General features: G+C 38.8%; 1 protein-coding gene across 5 annotated transcripts in view; it reads left to right on the forward strand.

The window, feature by feature from the left end:
- Window positions 1-295: 295 nt before the first annotated feature.
- QKI (QKI, KH domain containing RNA binding) overlaps window positions 296-17,256 on the forward strand; it is a 162,428-nt gene continuing 145,467 nt past the window's right edge. For 3 of the 5 annotated variants that reach the window (XM_054493154.2, XM_054493156.2, XM_054493155.2), the window contains exon 1: window positions 296-809. In XM_054493154.2, coding sequence (XP_054349129.1) covers window positions 668-809 — 142 coding nt within the window. In that variant the 5' untranslated portion in view covers window positions 296-667. The remainder of the gene's footprint in view (window positions 810-17,256) is intronic. The other 2 variants (XM_054493151.2, XM_054493152.2) reach the window with 1 other exon arrangement.

Below are 17,256 nucleotides of genomic sequence, written 5' to 3' on the forward strand. Positions count from 1 at the left end.
GGCCGCCCTGCGCGGCCCCGCCCGCCGCCCGCCCCCGGCCCTCCCCGCGCCGCCGCCCCTCCCCCCGTCGCCGCCGCCGCCGCTGCTGCTGCCGCCGCTGGCAGCGCCGCCTGAACTGAGGCGAACTCCGCCGCCAAGTGAGTGAGGAGGAGGAGGAGGAGAAGGAGGAGGAGGAAGAGGAGGAGCGCAGTCAGAGCGCGGCGGCAGCGGCAGCGGCAGAGGCGCCGCGGCGGGGACCAGCCCAGAGAGACCCCCGAGCCCGCGGCACAGGCGGCGGCGGCGCTGAGCGGGCTCGACCAGCCGAGCGAGCGGCGGCCCCGGCTCCTCCTCGTCCGGCGCCAGCAGCCCGCGCCCCGCGCCCGCACTCGGCCAGCCGAGACCCGCCTCCCGCCCGCCTGCCGGCCTCGTGAGGGACGCGCCGAGCCGGGCGGCCGAGAGCGGCGGCGGCTGGGAGCGCGTCGGGCCCGGGCGGAAAGTGCCTGCGGGGGGCGGGCGAGCGCGCGGTGCCGGCCGCCCCGGGGCTCGGCGCGGGAGCCAGAGCGGGAGCCGGCGCGGAGCGGGACGCCGGGTCCCGAGCGGCCCGCGGCCGGGGCTCGCCCCCGCCCCTCCCTCCTCTCCGGCGGCGGCGGCGGCGGCGGCGGGCGGAGTGAGCTGCGGAGCCTGGAATATGGTCGGGGAAATGGAAACGAAGGAGAAGCCGAAGCCCACCCCAGATTACCTGATGCAGCTGATGAACGACAAGAAGCTCATGAGCAGCCTGCCCAACTTCTGCGGGATCTTCAACCACCTCGAGCGGCTGCTGGACGAAGGTGAGCGTCTCCAGGGCCCCGGCCCCGGCCTGACCCCCGCCGGGGCGGCCCCTTTCCCCGCTTGGGATGGTGGGGAGGGCGGGAAGGTCACGGCCGGGCGGGACCGAGCGCCGGGGGGACGGGGAGGCCGGGAGGGCGCACAAAGGAGGCGCCGGGCCGGGCTTGCGGCGGGCGGGCAGACCGGGGTGGACCCGCCGGTGCCGGACGCCCCCTGCCCGGCCGGGACCCCGCGTCGCTGGCGTCCAAGTTTGCGCGCTGCGGAGGGCTGCGGGGTGAGCCCTGCGGCCCCTCTAGCTTTGGCGGTCGCATTTCCGAGAGGCCGGCGGGGGCTGCGCGGACTCGGTGGTCCTCGCCGAGCCCTCCCGAGAGCAGGCCCACGCCGCGCCGCCGGCCTGGAGGACGCGTGTCCCCGGCGCGGGCCCCGCTCCTCCGCTCGGCCTCCCGAGCCTGCTCTGAGCGGACCCCCACTGCCCCGCGTTCGGGAGCTCTCCCCTCCTGTGAGGACTAAAGCGGGGTTTCGTACTTGGGGAGTTGGTGCAGCTGGTAAATACTAAGTGGAAGTCAGCGTGGGGCTCGTTAGTTTAAAGAAATTCCGTAGGAGACCGAAATTATGCTGGCGTAGCCGACAAGGACTAAGTGACGGTGAAAAGCACTTTTTTCCCTTTTGTTTGGGGAAACGAGAACTGTTAGGGAGTTGAACTTCACTTTTCGGGGGTGGGGGGGGTGGAGTGCGAAATAACGCGATGACAGATCGGAGCGCAGCCTGAGTTAGAAGAACTTGGGCGGAGGGTTTGCTCCCGGGGACGCAGCCGCCTGAGTTTGTAGGACAAGGGAATCGAGACGTTTGGAAAGGGCGAAATAAAATTGAGCCAAAGTTTCCAAAAAGCCTTATGGAGCGCTGTGGGGAGTGAAGAATGACAAGAAGATTAATGTTGACCAACTCTGGAATTTCCTTAAGAAGTTCTCATAGCAGTACCTGAAGTATTAATTTATGGTAGCTGTGGGTTTCTGTGGACGCCTAGAAAAAAAAAAAAGACCACAAAAAAGTCTGTTTCGAAAATCGACTAGCCAGGAGTTTTGTTTTTCTTTTTTTCTGCTTAGAGGCATCACCGGAGGACTGTGTAAAGGAAACTGAAAACTATAGGTTGAAGAGATGAACAATGGAGTTTAGATTTTTCGCAGGAATTTCGAGATTTTAAAAATAGAGTCGGGGAACAGGAGTTTGAAGCTTGGGGAGTTGGAATGTCACTAGAGAACAAAAGGCCGGAAATGTTTCCATGATAAAAAATGGTTAAAGAAAAATCCCAGGAGTTCTGTTGTCTTGAAAGTCATAGAAAACTTAAAAGTAGAAAATGGTTAGGTGTTAACGGCTTTCTAGTCGTTTTGCTTCCGTATGTTAAACATACAGCACTCACCAACATTGAAATGGGCATTTTCCACTGTTGGAACAGCAAATCTGTTAGTTTCAAGTTGCTCCAGAGAAAACCTGAGCTGTCCCTTTAAGGGGTTCTGCTTTTCCTATTTGTGTTGGCATTTGAAAGATTGTGGAGGCAGAAAACTTTCTGGAATGTCAAAAAAAAAAAAAAAAAAAAAAAGCTGTAACTCTTAAATTGAGTATTTCCAAATGTGAGCGCTAAGGGGCGCCAGTTATTTTTTAACCATGGAAATGGTTGGAACAAAATGTGTAACATACTCAATCTGACCTGTATTAAATTTAGTTGAAACTTAAATTATAGATTATTTGATTTGTCATCATGTGTTTATATAGTGTTTTCGAACATTGAAAATACTTTCCTTAAAATTATTGGCACAACTTTATGACGTTTCGAAAATAACACTCTATCTTCTCCTTGGCATATTTTGGTTAAGTTAAAGTTTTAGTAGTATTAGTAACAATTTCTGGTGAAAGTTTTTTTCTTGAGTGTAGTTGTTTAGAAGGAATCCTTTATCGACGATAAAATGAAAATAGGCCTTGACAATATTTAGGGTTAATTAAAATTAAATTGCATTGCTGAAATGTTGAATTCAAAGACTATAGGAGATTCCAAAAAAAAGTTTGAAAATACTTTCACGTTATGTATACTATTTAAAAACTGCATATTTTTGAGTTCTTTAGTTTTAAAAGGCTTCTTGTGCTTTTATGTTGATCTAAAATCTCTAAATTTAGAGCTGATTCTTTGTTATCAAGTTTCCAACCTTAGGCTTTAATAATTTTTAATCTTTCAAATTCAGAAATTTCAATTATGTCATTGTCTCTAACAAAGGCTTATTTCTCTCTGGTTGGAAATAGTACTCGTTTGCGTTTTAAATGTAGGAGACCACTATGATATCTCCTAGATAATGTTTGTTTCTCCTTCCCCGTTTAATGTGGTTTACTCCATCTCTCGTCTTACTCTATCTTTAGTTTTAGCCTTGTCAATTCCCCAGTGTAAAGATTGCTTCTGTGTGGCATATAGTATGTTTAAAATGGGCAATATAATGACTAGGAAGTTTGATTGTTTTTTATCAGACCAGTACAAACATGCAGGAAAAAGGGCTATTCCTTAGTGTGGAATAAGCTGCTTCCTGTAATTGTTAGCCTTGTTATAAACTTAATTTGACTTAAGAAAAATATTGGTTTCTGAAGTCCATCACATTTTTTTTTCCTGTATGATTTAATTGTGAAATTTGGCATCTTATGCTTTACCCCTTTGTGGTTTGTCATTGTCCAAAACAAATTAATCATGACTTTTGTTTCTGGTTAGGCATTACTTTTTTTTTTTTTTTTTTTTTTTTTGCCCATAATGCTTGGCTGAAAAATTACTTTTAAATTTAGATAAAACTTAGTAAAAATTTTACTTTAGTGATTGGTTTAGTGAAGTTAACATCGTACTTAGAGTAGATGTATTTTCTGATAATTAGGAGTTTTAAATGAGATTTTAAATTTTTTATTTTAAAATATTTTTCAAAGAATAAGCTTTTAAAAAATGTGCTTGTCAGCCTAAGAATTTCCATTTGGCTAGTTACAAATTTGAGGATTAAGTGTGCTGGTTTTCCTAGTTGATGAAGACTTGGACGTTTTAGAATGAGTATTTTAATTCCTTGCCAAGTTAACCTTTAGTCTGTATCTTGACTGTGGACAGTCCTTTTGTTTTACTGCTTGTTTTTGTTTTGTTTTTTGTTGTTGCCGGTGGTGGGGGTGTGTGTGCCAGCTCTTCCACTGAAGTATCTTCAACACGGTTGTTTTTTAAAGTTGTGAATACATTTTAGGTTGGGCCCGTCATATAATATAAAGGACATAAACTTGAGTTTGAAACCTTTTATTGAAGATAGAGATGATTATAGGATTACACATAAAACCTAGGTCTTAAACTGTTCTACCTTTAGAGAGACGTTTTCAACTGAACCCTTAGAGCAGTTAATATATGGTTTTTAAAAAAACAAACTTTTTTTGTCATGAGAATGAAACAACAGTAGTTGAATGTAAATTGTTTTAATAAAGTTTTGTAATTTAGAATCAAGAAGGTGAAGAGTACAGTCTATTAGGCTTAACAATCCTGTATTGGAAAGTGGAGAACTAGTATTTTAAAAGCAGATTTTGAGTTTTCAATTTTTTAGGTGGAGGAGGGGTTAAAGCTGCTGATGGGGAAATAAAAAATGTGTAATGAGGAAGAACAGTCTAAATCTTTTTATCGTGGATATCAGAAAAATTAGTGTGTGGCTCAGAAAAAGGGAGCAGATGGATTAGAATGCCGTATTCCTGATTTGAAAATATATTTTCATTTTCTGATGGTCTTTTTGTGTTTACAATAAACTTTGTCTGATTTCAGTTTAGTTTGTACCCTGCCTGCTCCCTCTCCTTTAAATATATGAGTAAAAATATTTTGTTAAAACTTGCTTAAATAGTTGCTATTTTTTCATGTTAATGTTTATTTTCACTTCTTTTGCCTCTGTTATTGGATGTATCATAAGGTTTTCTTACCATCATTTTTTTTTCCCTGAGAATTCATTTACAAAAGCCTTGACTTAAGAATTATATGGTTGTTGGTATTGAGAGGACTCTTGCTATAGAGATTTCTTACAAAAAGGTTTTCTTTTTGTCTGAAGAAGCAATTACTGTTGTCAGTAATCATCATCTGTAACAGATTTTAAGGTGAAATAATCTGTTCTTTAGAAACTAAGATTTTGCTTTTGTACACAGCCCTTGAATTAGTTGTAGCAAGAAGGAAGCTACTATTTATAATCACTTCTTTCCATTATCTTTTCTCACCCAGGAGGTGTCAGCAGCTATATATTGGCAGTCATGGAAAAGATCAGTTGTATCATTATGGGGCATTTATTAAACATTCATTCTGTACTTTTAAAGCTAAATTCCCCTGTAGGTGGAAGGTGATTCCTTTGGAAACTGTATCCAGTTTACATGTTTTGTAGTAGAAGTTGTATCCGACTGTAACACAGTTGAGTTGATAGAAATAGGTCTCTTTGCTAGTCACATTTGCTGGCATATTTGGGATGAACATTTTTTCTTAAATGACTGAGAATGTCAAGTTAAATAAAATTAATTTGACTTCTTAAATGCTTTATGCACATTATATTTCTGTTAATGCTTCACTAGTCACTGTCGCTATCCTGGAGCTGATTGAAATTGGTCAGTTTCCCATAAGAGCAAATGGTTTTTGGTTTCCTTTTTCAGGGAAATAGATTTCTGGGATGAAAGAAGTGAAGTATAATAAAACCCTCACGCTTTGACCTGGCCTTCACTGAAGCATGATTCAGATTCTTTTTTTGAGGCCAATATACTTAGACATGTAAGGGCTTTTCTTTTTTTTTTTTTTTGGTGGTTTTTTCTTTCCTTTTTTTTTTTTTTATGGTTTGGTTTGGTTTTTATATCAAGGGAATTACACCAGTGTGATCATAGGAGCAACTTTTTATAAACTGACTGGAACTACAGTTTAATTTACTTGAGAAATTCAGTGTAGCTAATACATTTGTTTGATTTATTTGTTTGATGTTGCAGTTGTAAGCAAAACTTGCCCTTCTCTGTTGGAGATGGAAAATGCTGTGACATTGTTGGTTTTTGTTTGTTGATAACTTAAAAGGCAGCCCACTGAGCAACTTTCTGCTATTGGTATGTCAGCTGTTATGAACATATCCAAGGTTCTATTTTAAGGCTAAGGGATGGGGAGTGGTGAGTGGGCCTATGTTAGGAGGTCACACATATATACCAGCTTTTTATTTACATGATCAACGGGACTTCATTTTTTTCTTCAGTCCCTCCTGTATTTGACATTAAGACAGCTTAATGTGAATTTTAAGTGCAATAATGTGTTGTTTACCCTTAATGATAACTTTCAGAGAATATTTATACCCCTTTAAAAAAGTTTTGGGCCCAAAATAGCTAGATTATTTCGTGTTTTACAGTTACATTTTTTACTTAACAGAAAAGCACAACTAACAATAAACTTTTATGGTGAATATAGTTTGTTATCTTAGTGGGACTGTTAAGAAATTTGTTTATAACCCCAGTCTGTGTTAGGTACTACCTTCTATGGAGTGATCATTATAGTTAGCATTGGAATATTATTATCTGTCTGCCCTCTTAAAATTACTTTCTTGAAGGTGCCTACCTTAGAGCCTGGCATACACTTCTCAGATGTTTGTTGAATTAAACATGTTGACATCTTACCTCCTTTTTTGATTTCTAGTTTCTCAAAGATAGGGTGTGTGCACATACATCGTTTAAAAAAAAAATGAAAATCCAGAGGTGACATTAGAAATATTGTCTAATTTTAAGAAATGAAGCAGTTGTGTGATTGTTGATAGTTTTGTGCTCTTAGAGGAAAACGCACTTGTATTTTTTCTTAAAAATAACTTAAAAAAAGTCATGTTATTTGTAGTACTTGCTGCCAAGGTGCTTAATTTTACTTTACTGTCATTGTTGGGAAGGAGATTTAGGAAGATAAAATTGCTTTACTTAAATAGTATAGTTTCTTGTCAGTCCTTACACCAAAGGGTATCAATTCATAAGCAGAGAAAAACTACCAGTGCTCATCTCAGCTCTTGGAAAATTTTGGCATTTATGGAATTATATAGGTAAACTTTCCCCACCCCGTTAGTTATCCTTTTAAAAGTCCTCATATATATAGTTCTTGTACTCCATGCAGGGCACAATAGATAGGAATGATTTCTTGTCCCTAAGTGCTGCTTTGGTGTGTTCAGGATAAAGACTCTATTTGAGTGATTTTAGTTTAAAAGAAAGCTGAGTATAATTATATGTGGCTGATTGTCATTTAACACAAATAGCTATGTTTCTAAACACAGGTGTGTCTTTAATTTTAAACAGTGCTATTACTTAGAAAACTGATAAATTGAAGCTTTCACTTAGCTGAAACTTAGCTCTTTTATTTCTTTTTTCTTTTTTTTTTCAGTTGGAGTCTCGCTCTGTCACCCAGGCTGGAATGCAATGGCGTGCTCTCGGGTCATTGCAACCTCTGCCTCTTGGGTTCAAACAGTTCTCCTCCTTCAGCCTCCCGAGTAGCTGGGATTACAGGTGCCTGCCACCACACCCGGCTAATTTTTGTATTTTTAGTAGAGATGGGGTTTCACCGTGTTGGCCAGGCTGATCTCGAACTCTTGACTCCATGATTTGACCGCCTTGGCCTCCCGAAGTGCTGGGATTACAGGCGTGAGCCACCAAGCTCTAAACTGTTTATTACTGTGCTTTAGCAGTAACAGTGTTTGAAAATCTGTGATGAATTTTTAAAAAATATATTGCAGAAGTGATTTATCTAGAATTCTTACAGTTAGCAAGAAAAGGACTGCACTTAATGTTTTCGTCTTCAGTTTCTTGATGGGGGAAACCGTAGTTTGAAAATCCAGCAATCCTATCAAGTCTAACAAATTATGTTCATAAAGTTGCTTCATGTATTAGTCTAATATTTTTATAGAATTAAATTTTGAGTCTGGGGAAATGAATCGATTGTAAGATTTATTTCACATTATTTATTATAAGCAGAATGTGTCATATTCTGCTTAGCAGATAAGAAGATATTGAAGTATCAGAAAGAACATAATTAGTCGGGTGTGGTGGTGTGTGCCTGTAGTCCCAGCTACTTGGGAGGCAAAGGAGCAAGGATTGCTTGAGCCTAGGAGGTCAAGGCTGCAGTGTTATGATCGTGCCACTGCACTCCACCTTGGGCAACAGTGAGACCCTGTCTTAAAAAATAAAATAAAATAAAACATCAAAATGCGGTTACATCCATAAAGTGGCTCCACATTATGGTCACAGTGTAAGTAAAGGGCATGTGTGTGCAGGCATTTATATCTGTAAGTGAAGACATGCAGTGAATGTGAGCTGGACTTTGTGAGTACTGGGGCTGGTTAAGTTCCAGCTGAGAAAGGTTGGCCCCGGGGTTGAATAAGTAGCAGGCCTTAAGTAAGCACCTTGCTTTTGCTTTAGTGCAGGAGAGGTCATTGTAGAGACTGGGCCTGGTCTCCTGGTCAGTAGCAAATCATTGGGGAGCCCTTGGTTTTTAAGCTGATTTTATAGTTTGAAATATATAGGAAAAAACGAACAAAAAATAGGACATTTTAAGAGTAGAATTAGGGAAATGCATAGTAAAAAAACAAACATGCAATTTTAAAATTTGAAACCGAGCCAGGCGAGGTGGCTCACGCCTGTAATCCCTTTGGGAGGCTGAGGCAGGTGGATCACGAGGTCAAGATTTCGAGACTAGCCTGGCCAATATGGTGAAACCCTGTCTCTGCTAAAAATTAGCTGGGCATGGTAGAGTGTGCCTATAGCCCCAGCTACTCGGGAGGCTGAAGCAGAAGAATCGCTTGAACCTGGTAGGCGGTGGTTGCAGGGAGAGGAGATTGCGCCACTGCACTCCAGCCTGGGTGACAGAGCGAGATTCCATCTCAAAAACAAATAAAATTTGGAACCTTTTTCGTAAACTGTTCAATGTCATAATTTTACAGGGTCTCAAAATTACCTTGCAGATTATATCAGAGAATTGTGTTTTAGAGCTGCAGGGGACCTGAGAGTTGGGAGTATATCTTCATTTCATAGGTGCAAAGACTAAGACCTGGAGTGGTTGTGATTTGCGTTTGTCTCAAGACAAGTTGGCAGCAGAGCTAGAGGAAGACACTCACTTCTCCCCTCTGTTCCATTTTGTGGCGTGCCTCTCCACAAGGGGAACTGGAGGGAAAAACCTGGAATATTTCCATATGCTAAAAAGCTGCTGCTGTTGCCTCAAGTTGTGAAGGTAAAGAAGAAAAAGCAAATGGTTTTTTGCTAATTCTGTGATATGCTGGTTTTGAACAAATGATGGTCAGATTCTTAGAACTAGAATTTATTTTTAATGATAACTTTGTAATTAAGAGGCTAAAAGTGAGAAAGCCATTTTTAGAGGATTTCAGCTCATTCACTTCTTTGTAAGCAAAGACTAGAGCCTCAGTTTTTTGAATAATGTAAAAATTGTTGCTGCTATTATTTTTACTACTCAAGAGGAAACATTTTTGGTTGGGTGATTTAATAGAGAAGTATACTATTGCTAAGTGATTCAAGTCAGGAATGTATACTTGTATCAGTTTTAGATTAGCCTGAGGTAAACAGCCCAGTGATATATCAGGTAGATAACTGAAGAGTGGCACCCAGGAGGTGGATGGTTATGAATTGAATGGAAACGGTGCTGCACCAGGTGGCCACCATGTAGCTACCACATCATATTCCTGATGCCAGCATCTGGGGGATGATTGCTCATTTCAAGTAATTCAAACAAATTAAATGTAAGCCACAGTTCTTTGCTGTGTTACAGTAATTGTATCCCTTTGATGCAGTTGTTACATGGCAGGTGAATACATTTTTTTAAGAAAAAAATTTCAAACTGGGATCAAAAAAATTACCCTGAAACCGCATCTAATTGTCTATTGTTGCTGATTCCACCACGGTTGCAGTGATGCCATTATCATGAGAGTATTCAAGTTTTAACTCTGCATGTGTGCGCGTGCACACGCGTGAGCCAGCATAAAGATGAAATGAATGTATGTTTTTGTGCATATGCTAATGAGACCCTGTGGTGAAGTGGTAAGCATTCTTGTACTATAGACCTGGGATCTAATCATGACTCTGCAATTAACTGGTTTGGCGATCTTGGGCGAGATAACTAATCTCTCTGAACGTCAAGCTTGTTCATCTGTGAATGAAATTATCAACTGCCCTGCCAACCTCAAATCCAAATACTCTGAAGTTGATGGGTATTCAGAAGAGCCTCTCATACTATAAAGTAGCAGCATCACTGCTTGCTTTTTTTTTTTTTTTTTTTTTTTGGTGAGTCTTGCTCTGTTGCCAAGGCATTGGATCTTGGCTCGCTGCAACCTCTGTCTCCCAGGTTCAAGCGATTCTCCTGCCTCAGCCTCCCGAGTAGCTGGGATTATAGGCGCACACCTCCATACCCGGGTAATTGCTGTATTTTAGTAGAGACAGGGTTTCACCATGTTAGCCAGGCTGGTCTCCAACTCCTGACCTCAGGTAATATGCCCTCCTTGGCCTCCCAAAGTTCTGGGATTACAGGTGTTAGCCACTGCCCCCGGCCTGCATCATCTGCTTTCTATCAACATTTTAAAATAGTTTATGATAGGATAAACAATTAGATAAGCAAAACAGCTTTTAGAGAATGAGAAAAGAAAAAGATGATGTATCCATGTAGGTTTAGCTAGTTTTTATGTGCATGAGAATCACTGCTAACATTCTGGTAGTTTAGAGGATGTCACTTTGAGCTGAACTGTCTAGTTATGTTTATTTGAGAAGTGGAACCTGAGTTGGTACTAACAGGTGGTATGATTTAATGAGGTGGAAGGGAAGGTGCAGCGGTGCCGGCACCATGGTGGTGGGCAAGGCTGAGGAAATAGGTGCGAATTTAGTTAGTTGGAATGGCACATGCATAGATGGAAGTAGTGGGAATAGAGAGAGACTACAGAAAGCAGACCAGGTTAGGGCTAGATCGTGGTGGGCCTTGAAGGCCAGAACACATAGTCTGAATTTTATTCTGAAGGTTGTAGGGAATCTTTAAGGCTTGGATTATTTGGGGGTGTCAGAATGAACTCTTTGTGCATAAACTGAGAATGTATGCAATATATATGGGTTTAAAGTAGACATTGGATGAAGTGTGAAGAGTCAAACTATTGTATATGTGGTTAACCCATTAGGAAAATTTTTTGAGTAGTAATATTTTCTCAAAATAGTATTAATAAAAATATTTATTTTGAGTTTTCTGTATTTTAAACTCCTTAAAGATTTTTTAAAGTGTGTTTTAACTAGAAGCAAATCTTCCTTTTCCTTACCTACAGGTTAGTGTATTCATCCTGAAGGATTGAGAACATGTGGGGCTCATTTGTTTAGCTGTCAGAGCCCAATTTTTAGTTAGAAAATTGAGCTTTCATTTCTGTATGAGCTAAAGACAATTGAGACTCTTGGAGAAAATCTTAGGAATTCTTGAATGAATTTGCCTTGAAGAAAATTTTGTCCCAATTTCAGAGATCCTTTAAATATGTTTTACCAAATTTGATGCGGACTTTTAAAGTTTAATTGTATTAATTTTTGTGTTTAGTTATTTTAGGTAGATGAGAGATATCTTGACATTCTATCCGTAGAGAGATACATATTTGTGTATCTTTAAAAGTTAACACTTCCTTACATAGTGACATTATGCTGAGCAAGATGGATTAATCCTACAGATAATGTAATAACCAGTCCATGTTCAGATTTCTGTAGTGGATCCCCCGATATTCTTTATAGCTGGATTGTTCAAACCAGAATCTTACTCAACACCGCTCATTAAATCTGGTTGTTACGCCTTTTTAAATCTGGAACCATCTCTTTTTTTTTTTTTTTTCCAAATGACATTGATTTAACTTGTTTAGGGCTTGTTCCTTTATGCCCTGTGTATCTATTACATTGGAAGCTAGTTCTAAAGTAAGTTCAAGTATAGCATCTTCCACTAGAGTACTTCATAGGTGCTGCTGTGTACTTTGTTATATCACATCAGGAGGCACAGTAACTGGTTCTGCCATCAGATAAGGAAACATTGATACCTGGATTAGAGTGGTGATAGATGGATCCTTGTACTTTAAAGGTAGTTTTTTTGGGGGGGGGGGGGTTTCCCTCTTGGAACCAGAAGGTGCCCCATCGACCAAGAGTGCCCCATCAACATTCACACCATGGTTTTGACCAGTTTTTTGCCTGAATCAGTTTCATTAGAGCTTGCACCATGATGATACTTTAATTCTGCCATTCTTTCTGCAATTACTTGGCATCCTTTGAAAGGTACAGCTTTCTGACCCCAATACGGAAATACATTGCGATTTTGAAGTGAGTTTCTAATGGGGCAAGCCAGATATATGCTGCTGCTTATTATTATTTGGTTCTCAAAGTAAAGTGTTGGTTTGCTAGCTGCTTCAAATGGAGACCAATGAATTTTTTCTCTCTTCTAATCATCATTGTAGACTCATGGATTTCATAGATTCAGTGTACTTAAGTCAACTATAATTAATTTTGATGTTAAAATTATTACAACTTTAGCCATTGATAATTAAACTGGCTCCTGTGTCTGTTGAACTCCAGGCTCCTCTTGTGCCTTGTCTGCCTTGCCTGTTCTGGTGCTAGACTTGGCCATTTCTCCAATAGGAATGGTATGAAATACTTGAATTTAGGTGTTAAACATGTTCATTACTCTCAGGATGTGATTACTTCTGAGCCATTTTCTATGGACAATATTGACTTTAAAATTCATTCATTCATTTTTATATTTTCAATTCAATTTTTTAACATAATTGTTAATTTTATATACATATCTTTTTTTTTTTTTTTGCAGGCCACAGCTAAACTAACGTTGTTCTTGATGGTGACATACTTATTTGCTTTATTCTACAATATTAAGGAAGATACTTTCAAAATAACAAAATTAATATTACTAATAGCAGTAAAACTATCTTTAAAATTTTTAAATTTGTTTTAGACATGTTACCAATAATAGATATAGCCAGTGACCCATTTTTCTGGTTGATGACAATTATTTTCCTTTTTTGGGGAGGGTCCTCATTCTGTGTATACTAAGTTTTAATTTCTGCTGAATCTTGTTTTTGACTTTTTGATGCTGTCATTTATTAGCTGTGTTCTTTTGTTGTACTTACTGCTTCTATTAGCTTTTACCTTATGCTCAGCAGACATGGAAAATACACATATATTTTAATGTCAGGTGCGTGCGTGTGTGTATGCGCGCGTGTGTGTGCGCGTGCGTGTGTGTGATGGCAATATGATCCAGAAAGATAACTTATAAGGAGATGGTTGTTTATACTAGTGCTTTGTATCTTAAGCACGAAGGGTAGGGAAAAAAGAATATGACAGGCAAAATGTTTCAATTTAGTGAATTCTTCTGAATAATATCAGTGAAAGAATATATATAGATCTTTAAAGCTTTTAAAGTCGTATGAAGTGGGGGAAACCTCATAGGCAGAAAGTAAGTCTTAAAATTGTATTTCTTAGTAGTTGCAAAATCTCTACTGCAAACTTGTTGTCATTAAGAACTTTTAGTAGTAAGGAACGTATGTTCCAGCAGATGGGGATATTAGTACACAAAAGAGAGCACTCAGTGATTAAAATGTGTTGAGAAATAACCCTTTTGCCAGAATAGGAAAATGTTCTCCTTTAGATTGTAAGGGAAGAGTTGCTCAGGAATATGACAAATGACAGTTACCTAATTGAGTATTTTCATTGGCATGTGAAAAAGTTGTCATAGTTCTTTAAAGAACTTGTCTCTTTAAGAGACTATATGTTGGTGTGTTGACCATATTAAATGTAACTAGTTTAGGACATCAGATTGATTGCAGCTATTTTCTGAAATAGTTTCTGCCTTTACAGCTCAGTTGTTTGAAGGGTTTTTGTTTTGGTGGGTGACTGAATCACATATATTGAGAGGTATCCTGTTTGTACATTTTCTTTGTAATTATAAAGTCTTTAACCAGGCATTTTATTTCTGTTTATTAAAATAAATCAGAAGAAAATGTGTCATAGTTTACTATATGTTATATGAAGAGAAAGTTCTTTTGGGGATCATAGTTTTATCATAGTAATAAAAAATTATCAGCAGTAAAAAGATAATCTTATCTCACTTTTATTATAGTTTATAGCATTACGACATACTTTGTTAGTTTTTTTAGTAGGTAAATACTACATAGATTGCTTTAACATATGCTTTGCAGTTGTTGAAATACTGCTCATTTAAGTTCCTTCTTAGATGTGATTCAGAAGTGTACTTTTATTTAATGTATTTATATTTTCCTAGTTCAGTTATATTGAGCTTTTTTTTTTTTTTTTTTTTTTTGAAACTGTCAAGGCAATTTAAAATACTCTTGCGTTCAATGACTTGAAATTGAACTCTGCACAGGAGAGAAAAATATGTCTTGTTTCTATATAGAGAACCAGGGAGGAAGAGGTTGACTTTGCCACCTTTGTAACTGATAATAACTTGAATTTTAGTCCCTGTTCCCCAGCCCCACTTTTTTCCTTTTCTGTTATTCCTAAAATGTAGAGAATTGGAGATCGATCCGCAGATTTTCAGTTCATCTTTGACAGTAGCATGGTTTGTAACTTTTTTCAGTCCTGGGAGAGGCAGTGATGAGGGCACAGAGATAGCGTAGCACATTGTCTTTGAACCTTAATGGGAATTACTTCTTTTCAGGGAAATACAGGGATGGCCAATTTTGTCTATACATTTTAAGATTGTTTCTTATAGTTGTTAGAGAGTTTATGAGAAGCTTGAATTTCTTTCAGTAATCCTAAAGAACTGTTATAAAGAACTTATTTATCATAAGAAATATTCCTTATTGGGAAAAACTAAAATATATCAATTAAAAAGTTAAAAGTACTCATCATGCACTGATAGCTGCTCTTAATGTTTCCTTCTAGTCCCCCCCCCACCAGTGTTTATGGATGTAGCAAAATTGGAATTACGGTTTTTAAAAAAAACTACATCATGAGCATTGTTCCTTGCCATTTCATATTCTTTGCAGATATAATGTTTATAGTAATATATTTCATGCTGTCGAGGTATATTATAATTAACTAATCTGTTGGACTTGCCACTTTGCTTTCAGGAAATGTGTGTAATGATAGCATTAAGTGGCTTCAGAAGTTACTTTTTTAAAAGCCTTAAGTTACAAAATATTGTAACTGGGCATTGTGAAACCAAACTCTTACTTTTGCAATGTAGTTAATCTGAAATAAGCGTTTTATGTTGCATTGCAGTAGAAAATGGTTGTTAGGATGCAACGTGTGATTTTCGAATAATGTCAGAGTTGCATATTTCACGTATTAGTTTTTAGTGATTTAATATACTTAATTGAAACTTTTCATTCTATTCTAGGCTGTTTGGTTGTATGCTATTAATATGTGTGCGACGTTATGAGGGACACACTAAAGCTTCAAATTCATTCCTTCAAGTTATCTCAGTAGTTTGAAAGAATATAAAAATAAAAGTAACAGGAAATATAAACATACCAAGAAGACTAAAGACTGGTGCTAAAGAGGGTGCTTTTGGCTGAGGAGGCTATGGAATGTTTCAGGAGAGGAGGTAAAATTTCACCTGGCTCTTAAAGGACAGGTAGGATTGAAGTGGAGAACAGGTAAGGGAGTGGCATTCTAGACACAGGGAACAGTGTTCTTGAATGTAGGAACATTCTCTCTAATAGAGAAGGTAAATAATTCTCTATTAGAGAGAGCCTTTTATACCTTTGGTCTTAGCTTTTTCCGTTATCTGCCTCCATATTTCTGTTTTTAGTCCAGGTTTTCTTATCTCTATCCTGTACAGGCATTACATTATAGAGTGATATATTAATGTGGTAGATTGCTGTGATTGCTGCTGTCCTTCTTTTCCCTTCATTTTCAGATGTTCTTTTTTCTTGACTTTGACTCTCCTTAGGTTTTTGGAGAAGAGGGGTATCTTACTGCCTAACTTTTTAACTATTGTTTATCTGTATGCTTAATTTGGCTTTTTATTTTTTTTGGTTTTCCTACCACATTTGGATTTTACTTAGCTTTTATTATGAAGCCATGTGTTTCCATTTTTTTCTGTATGTGTAGGTGATTGTATGGGCTTATGAATTGATCAGGAGCATGGAGAAAGAGGTACATCTGAATTAGTGAGTGTGTGAATTCTTGAGCTGATGGGCCTAAGCTCTAAAGGATAGATTAGTTGTCAGCATATTCTGGTCTAGATAGTATGGCATAGTTTTTACCAGTATGCCTTCTTTTCCCCATCTTCCCAGTTTGCTTTTTACTCTAATGGCTTGAAAAAGTATAGGTTAGGTTGGAAGTGAGAGAACAAAAATCTGCTAATTTAACTCTGAACAAGGAAGGCTTTAGGCTGATGTTTGAAAAGTGTGTTCCATGGAATACTGGTCTCCTGAGATAGTCTGAGAAAAGAAGGGTTCTGTAGTCCAGGAAGTTCTGCCTACTCGTTTTATGAATTCAGGATGTGTTGCCATATTAAGTCTCCAGGATTTGCAGTTAAGAAAGTTAACTTGGTTTAACTGAGCATTTTCTGAAATTACTTGGTTAAGGAAATATGTTTTTTCTTTCTTTTATTCTTGGTACTAGTTCTGAGGATATGTTACGGGAAATTTTAGGGGATTGTTAAAGACCTGTGTATCCTTGGGTGGAGGCAGGTTTAAACAATAATTGTTTGGGAATCTTAATTTTGAATGAGAATGCTGGCTCAAGTCAAATCAAAGTACCCCTTGGAAAAAAAAAAAAAAAGTTACATTATTCCACTTAGGTTGGGCTTCAGGTTTCAATTGAAAGGAAGCAAGAAAACTGTCCTTGTCTGGCTTTCATTAAATAACAATTCAGCCAAATGATTTCAGTAATGAATTTTGTTTAACTCATATGCATTTGTTATTTAAATAAAAATTAAGATGTGCTGTTTTTTTAAAAATATAATTCTCTAAATAAAAAAATTAACATAGAATCCTGCCAGCTTAAACATCAAACTGAAACTTACTTTAAAATAGGTATATACAGTGAAATATGCTCATGTTGTAACTCATGCCTGGTTTACATCTAAATTTTTTAAATTTGGGAATGACTGAATTGTGAGGTGAAGAGGAATTAGTAAATTTTGGAAAGAAAAATACTTATCTTTGTTAGGTCATTTAAACAAACATTAAGATGCAATTTTGTGAGATCTGTCAGTAACACAGGTTGAGTGTTTTCTGTGAACTTAGATTTTAATCTATTAATAGAATATATTATCTCCCCTCATTCAGTTATATCATAAAGTTTTGGTGACCTTTGTAGCCTTTATAAAAGGGAAGTCTAAGGGTGGATAGTAGAATAGCATTTTATTTGGAAGGCCCTAAAGATTTTTGTAAAAAAAAAAAAAATGGTTCTTATTAAAAAAAAACCCTGTAA

This window comes from Pongo pygmaeus, chromosome 5 (genome assembly GCF_028885625.2).
Source record: "Pongo pygmaeus isolate AG05252 chromosome 5, NHGRI_mPonPyg2-v2.0_pri, whole genome shotgun sequence".
NCBI lineage: Eukaryota > Metazoa > Chordata > Mammalia > Primates > Hominidae > Pongo > Pongo pygmaeus.